At 39.9% G+C, this 7,585-nt stretch overlaps 1 protein-coding gene across 1 annotated transcript in view; it reads right to left on the bottom strand.

Moving 5' to 3' along the window:
* The window catches only part of sdcbp2 (syndecan binding protein (syntenin) 2), a 19,169-nt gene that overhangs the window by 7,949 nt on the left and 3,635 nt on the right, over window positions 1-7,585 (bottom strand). The window contains exons 2-4 of the mRNA XM_020624158.1: window positions 6,908-6,959; window positions 6,406-6,502; window positions 2,017-2,117 (exon numbers count right to left, since the gene is read on the bottom strand). Of these exons, the coding sequence (XP_020479814.1) occupies window positions 2,017-2,117; window positions 6,406-6,502; window positions 6,908-6,958 (249 nt within the window). The 5' untranslated portion in view covers window position 6,959. The remainder of the gene's footprint in view (window positions 1-2,016; window positions 2,118-6,405; window positions 6,503-6,907; window positions 6,960-7,585) is intronic.

Genomic DNA, 7,585 nt, shown 5'->3' with positions numbered 1-7,585 from the left:
TAATAATAACAACAATAATAATAATTAGAAACATCATAATAGAGGTGAAGAAGTCAGCAGATGGCAGAGAACACAGATGGTTACATGCCTGCTGACAAGGCTTGGTACTGTGACAGTACTGGCATCTGCAGAATCCCCACAAACACATTCACACACACACACAAATTAAGAGGAGTGAAGAGCTGACACAGTCCCACACACTGCTCCAGCCCTGTGGTGAGTCAGTGATGTGAATCTCCAAGAACACGGTACTGTTGTGCTCGGATATATCGACTGCTCACGGCTCGTCGCTTTTACTAAAAAAAAACATCACTGAAGGTTTTAAGCTCAGATGCTTAACTGTTGTGTTTCTTAATTACATACAACCCCAAATTACAGCGCAACAGTAACAGCCATTTGGAGGCGTGTTTGTGTCCAACCGATGAATGGTAAGTCCAGTATTTTGTCTCTTTTTTTATCTGTTTTTAATGCAAACCTGTCCCAATTCAAATCTGTTTTTAATGCAAACCTGTCCCAAGGGAGATGTCCAGCATTTTAGCCAAATGCAGGCTGGAGGGAACTCCAGATTCAGGTTATAAATCTTTTTTTGGTTTCTTCATCATTACGTAAGGTCTGTCATCATATTACAGATAATCATATGATGTACTGTTGTATTAGTAAAGGTAGTGGCACATCTTACACATGCACTTTGTTGTATATTACTTCTACCACTACATTACCATACCATAATGCCACCATTTATTATTACTGTATCTGATTATTAAATGGTACATCACACACTGTTGTATTCCTATTAATTCTATATAAAAAGATACATCTTAACTGCTGTTTAAACTATGTGTGAGCTGACATTATTGAACATGTAACTCGCTTTCAAAAACGCCCTGAGAGTCCACACATTCACTGCCTCATGTAGCCAAGCAGGATAGAATAGTGCACGTGCGCAGTGTATAGGCTACACGATCACCACACCACTAGTTAAGCTAGTCTGGCTGCCCAAAAATGCAGTAGCAAAGTTAAAAATGAGTGAACAACACGCACCAGGAGACAAAATACAAACATCAGCTCCGTGGTTTACACTGTTAACTGCTAGACGTGGATTGTCCTCACTCACATGGAAGTATTTTGACTTTGAAAAGATGGACTGAAAAATGGAATGTAGAGAACTGGCTGCTGTAAAGACAACTGGACAGCTTGTTTCATCCTCTGCTCACTAACCACTGCACAGAATATGAAAAGCAAACACACACAGCAAAGTGTAGCGGATTCATTCTGCAAAAGTAATTTCAACGTTTGTGTACCGTTTCAACTTAATGCTCCAATTTTAAGTCAACAAATAAGAGCTGTTTTCTTAAATATGTCATTTCCATTAATATCGTTGGTAAGCAGCATCAACATCCTATTAACAAGAGCGACCTTGTACAATATAAGACAAACATATTCCTGAAGGATGCAGAACATTGTCTGCTTATCATTTATAGACAAAATCCTCCAAATATCCAGATATCAATTTTGCCAATATTGCACACCCCTAATTCACATTTGGCACAGTCCACTGTGTGGATACGATTACACACCCATCACTGTTCACTCCGTAACCCATAATGGCCAAGCAAAAACATGATTTTAGGATTTTTTACAAATGTATATAAACAATAAAATCAAAAACTCTTTATACTAAACAGTATACACACCATGGCTGTCAAAGGCTCACCGGATGACTTGTAGATTTAATTTATTTGCAATATTTGCAGATTGATAGTAAATAATTTAAGGTATTTATTGCACTTTGTCATCTCACTCATTTCCTTATCTTCTTATTTTATTTGTATTTATTTCATTCAAAGTTAATGTTTAATCACTAATACCTGGATATTTGACAACATCACTGGAAGTAAAACGAGCAGTCTGACAATCCCACAGGTTGTAAACAAATCCCCAGGGAATAAATTTGTACCATAAGAATGACAGCCGCTGTCAGGACAACACACCCCTGTATCACACACAATTACTTACATTGTCAGCCACGGGCAACAGAGCCAGGTTCCTCTGGACTTCATCACTGTTGAGGGCCAGGCCCATGTAGTCTCCCAGCTCCTCCAGATTTGGGTACAAGGCTGGGAGATGGGAGAGACAGGTGGAAGGAGGAGGAATGGAGGTATGGCGAGCAGATGGAGGGACAACAAACAGGTGGGAGAGATGGACAGGTGGTTGATAGGAGAGAGAGAGAGAATGTGGAGATTTTAAAAAAAGGTGTTTTCATTTACAGTATATAATGAATACATTAGTGTACCTTAAACCTCCACCTCCATCCAACACCCAGGATTTCTACAGCACTTTCCCTGAATTGCACCAAAGATCAGCTGTTTAGTCTCCATCTGAGTTTTGTGTTTGGTTTTCACAGGTGTGCAAACTCATTTTTGCTGATCTCATTCTTTATTTCCAATCTTTACACTTTATATTTTATTCATGCTGTCCATCACAGCAGGGTCATACTTGAGACACACTGAGCTGTCTACTGGAAGACTGCTATAGTGCAGTGAAAGTTTCCTGGCATCATGGTATATGATCCTATACTTGTAGAGAGCTTTTCTAGGCATTGCAGCACACTCAAAGAGCTTTCACGCTATTTGCCCATTCACCCATTTGCGCTCCCAAGCACTCACACATTCACACACCAGTGACATCACCAGGAGCAAATGAGGGATCAGTGTCTTGCTCAAGGACACTTGGACATGTGGACTGGACAAGCCGGGAATCAAACCGCCAGCCTTCCGGTTAGGAGATGACCTGCGATGCCTCCTGAGCCACAGCTGCCCCTGCATCAGTATCCATTTCCTTGCTTTGACAGAAAGGCCTTGTGGTCTGTGTGTTAGCAAAAGCCTTCCTTCTGTCTTCCTCTTCTACCCATTTAAATATTCCAAAGATATTTACATAAACATCAAAAATGTTTTTATTCCTTATGAGTCATGAGGTCGTCAGCTGGTCAGGCAACTCAAACGTTGAAGAAGTAATACCAGTGTATTACCCAAACTTCTCTGTTGGTTTCTAAAACACCATTACATTAAGATACTATTATTAAGATAGTGTTAGGATTAAGTTTGGTCTCCTGTTTTACTGTCTCCTGTCCAGTTTCTGTTTGGTCAGTGTCTACCTACTTGTCCCTCTTCGTGCCTGCCAGCATGACTGTATTACTTTTCTGGCAACAAGTGCTTCACGTTGCCCTTGTAAACAAGCAATAGTCATTACATTTATTCTGGCAGCGCTAACATAAAAGACATGCAAGGGAGGCAGTCAGAGGTAGGAAAATAAGCATAAGCTAAATCAGCCAGTGGCTCCAAAGTGGCATACAGTTTTAGAATTTACTGTGGGTGTATCCAAGTGCTCCTGTTACTTTGGTTCATGGAAACATAGACTGGGTGAGGTGGGATAAAGATCCACGGGTGTGGTGATGAATAAATACATTCTCAGCCAGTCACATCACATCTCACATGTGAAACAGGTACACCAATCACAGCAATACAACAGCCAACCAATAAGAAAACTGCTTCTCCATTATATGATATTGTTATATCGAACAATACAAAGCACCACAAATGTGTTTTTTAAACAGTTAATTAGTACAATGGTGATAGAAACAAATTATTAAAACATATAACACTACCGTATCTCACATTGTGCATGCTTACATTATAGCTTAAACTGTGATTCAGCACTGTAATGCATTATGAGACAACAATAAACCTAACGTTTTAAATAGATTAATGCACCCTGGTGATCTCTGGTGATGTCTCCACACAAAATGCAGAGTCACAACGGACCATTAGACTGGTGCTGCATCAAATAAAGATGGGATTCTGGGACATCAATTCTCAGTGCAAAGTCTAAGAATCAACTGGCTTTAGCCACCTTATTTGAATGAAGCTCCCCTTTCATGCCTCCCCTCTCACCTGTGCACCGTGCTGGCCACCAAAATACCACACAAACAGGCAAAGCAGACAGAGTGCTGCTCGTGCTGTTCAGTATAAAAGAACTTGTATGGGTGTGGTGAATACAAGAGTGCTAATGGCCATGACTTAATCTGAGTGAGGTTTCCTTAGTCAAATAAAGGTTACGTAACACTGTACTTCTCCATCCAAGACATTAGTTCCACTATTACAGTGTGTACCATTTTCATTTGGACTCCTTAAAGATCTGAAAGATACTGTGATTCAATAAAACCTCTTCTACACGTGACTCAATAAATTAGATATTACCCAGATCAGCCCAGTTCTCCAAGACACAAGCCCCTTTTAAACAGAGATCATGGAAAACTGCTGGTGTTTTGACTCTTCAATAAGGCAGCTTTATTGATTCAAGTGCCTTTTACACCGAACCTAAAAAGGCCAGCAAACCGCCGCTCCTCTGTTCTGTGTCTGATTTACACAGGTGCTGGAATCCCGGTACTAGAGGCGTGATGCTTATCATGAGGTCCGATGGTCCATGAACTTGGTGGCCAGTGAATTTCATTTTAAAAACAAGACAACTAGACTGTTATCTGATTTTGTTTGATAGCCTATATTTAAAAATGGAAATCAGGAATTACAGTAGGCTATTCGTGCCTCCAAATTCAGATCAGAGTCAACAATTAGTGAAAAATGTGTTTTATAAGTCAGCAGTCAGCGCATTTCTAAATCAACAAAGTAGACTGATTCTAATATGATAAATCTACTGTGGGAATCAACACTTCCCCCCAAAAGTGTCAGATGAACACAGATATAACATGAATTTTCAAAGGGACATGAAAAGCAAAATGGGTTAATAACTCTAACAAACATCACTCCTCTATATTACAGAAACATCAAGCTACTGCCTCATTAAAGTGGAGTCATTACTTCTATCAGTATACCATTCAGTGAATTTCTTTGTTTCAACACTGACTGTGCAATCAATGATTGTTCCATATGGACTAAAGTCAACATGGTCTGCGTCAGACACTTCAGCCACATATACAGGAAGAGAAAGGAACATGCCCACATGCTGGCCAAACATAAAAAGTACTAAAGATAAGAAATAATAATGCAGATCATGATTCACCCTGCACTCCCACACTAGGCATTAAAAAAAAATCCATTTGGTTATTTCAGAAATGTAACAGCATCTGTCCCCCTCTTTTTTCCTTCACTTTTCATGCTCTGCTGTTTTATCGCTGTCTTTGTCATTCACCTCTCCCACATATTCCTGCTCCACATTTACCCACATGGGTGAATAAAACAAAATATAACTATTGATGACTTGAGAGTTATCTCTACCCTTTTATTCAATGCAATACCACTTCACTGTTCCTGCAATTTCTCCCTCAACTGACCCCTTTACCATCCAATGTGTCTCATCAATGCTTTAAGGAAGTCAAATTACAATTAAAATAACCTTTCCCCTTTAAAATACAGATACAGTATTTACGAATTTTATTTTTCTAATAACCTTTCCCCTTTAAAATACAGATTCGGGGTATTTACGAATTTTATTTTTCCGACAAGGATGATAAAAGAAACCCTTGAGAGGAAAAAAAGGTCGTGTTTTTATCAATTTGAATGCAATTCACAGCATTAGCATATCTGGCTAGGCAGTGGTCCAGGACTGATGTCAATCAGGCCATCTCCTTTCACCCCCCTCTCTGCTTCTCTCCTCACCAGGAGAAGAAACTCCTCCCATCTCTCTGTCATCCCTCCTTTACAAATCAGTTACTCCTCCTCTCCCTTTCTCCCATCATGCCCCATCCCAGGGCAACTGCCAGAGCCAGTCTCCATGGTGACTCCCAGCTAGCTCTGCTGAGGCACAAACAAAAGACCAAAAGCCCACAGGACTTTGCATCCAGAGGAGAGAGAAGAAGAACAAGTGGGAGAATGGGAGGGAAAGAAAATAAGCAGAAAACCTGTGTTCCCTAATCTCTGAAAGGCCCCCTACTCATCTTCTACCCAATCTTTTGTGGATGCCTCAACCTTCCCTCTGAGTTTAGCTCACTGCAGAGTCCAGGCCTATTTTCAAACTAATTCAGAAAAGCATAAATCCTTGAGCAGAAAAACAATGTGGAACACAAAAATACAAGAAAAGAGAGACTAATCATATCCAGTGTGGCAGGCCAATTTAGTCCTGTTATTGTCAAAGGCAACATAACTGCTTCTCCCACTCCAGTCCTCTTACTCCACACAGATTTAACCGCTCCTAGTACTGTAGTTCTTCTGTTCAAAGAACCACAGACCACCTCCATAGTGACACCACTCTCCAGCAAAGAGAAATTAAGTTACAAGGAAAACAGGTGAGGGCCCTACTACTACATGCTAGACAAAGATTGTTGGTAAATTCTGATGAGATTAGACAAGTCTGTAAAACAATACAGGTATATAATCCCCCTGAACAACTCACTTGATGACGGCATCCCAGCAATAGCAGAGTGAGGCTGGTATGCTCCCTCGGTGATGGCTGGCATCGGGGCAGTAGTCTGGGCAAAGTGGGCCTGGGCCTAGAAAGTAATTACATGCAACAGTCAAGCAGAAATGCTTGCAACTGTCACCTAGTGCAATACAAATGAAATGAGTTTGTTGAGGAAACATCAGTCTTCATTAGAAATGCATGTCCTTTAAAAAAAGGTATAAAATCTCAAGCCTTGAATTGATGTTTTTAAGAAGAGTATACCTCTATATAATTCAAAATTTAAGTGTATTGTGTACCTAAACAATATAACTGCAACAAATTACACTATACCTTCAGTGACATTCAAATGTGGTGCTAAAATGACATTAATGACAAGTAAACTGAACTCTATGTGTAGAATCGATAGTGTATCTCTTTACTACCAGTCATAAAATTAAGAATCATATCAGATTAGATGATTCTTCCTAAATTCAGTTCACCCTAATACCCTTACCTTGATGACCTTGTCGACTTTAAGGTCCTCGAGGGATGGATACAGGGACATCCTGAGGAGAAAACACAACCAGGAGTGAGTAGCTGTGTGAGATAACAACCCCACCAGATATGCCTCACCAGACTGCTGATGAAAATCTCCTTATATTACCTTGATGTCATCCATTACCTTTAAGAAATATTTAATGTGGACTGACAAAACCAAAACAATAATTCTTATTCCACCTCCATTAAATGGAATGGGACCGAAATAAACAAGTGACCAATGAAGAGAAATATTTAGGAAGCCAATGAGAGCTAGATGTTCTGGTCAGGAGCTGGCAGCACAAACACCTGGGAATAACCGACACACGGCTCTCAGATCACTCTTTTCACACCAAGAAATATGCAAATACAGTGTGTTTAGTAAGAAGAAAGTAACGGCCAGGGAATCAATCGGTACAAACACCATGCTCTTAGGAACCCGATTGGTCAATTAACAGAAAATCAATCAGAAACGACTGATATGAATGAACAAACATTTCAGGCATTTTTCAGCCAAAAATTCCAAATGTTCTCTGGTTGCAGCTTCTCCAGTGTGAGAATTACTGCCCTTCTTTCGCTTATGCGATAAAAAAACATAATATATTTACATTTCAGATGGCTGGCAAACAATAAAAAGTATATTATACAAACAATT

The sequence above is a fragment of the Monopterus albus genome, unplaced genomic scaffold (genome assembly GCF_001952655.1).
Source record: "Monopterus albus unplaced genomic scaffold, M_albus_1.0 scaffold321.1, whole genome shotgun sequence".
Taxonomy (NCBI): domain Eukaryota; kingdom Metazoa; phylum Chordata; class Actinopteri; order Synbranchiformes; family Synbranchidae; genus Monopterus; species Monopterus albus.
Note: the sequence above shows the minus strand (reverse complement) of the source record. Positions and strands in the feature narration are given on the sequence as shown.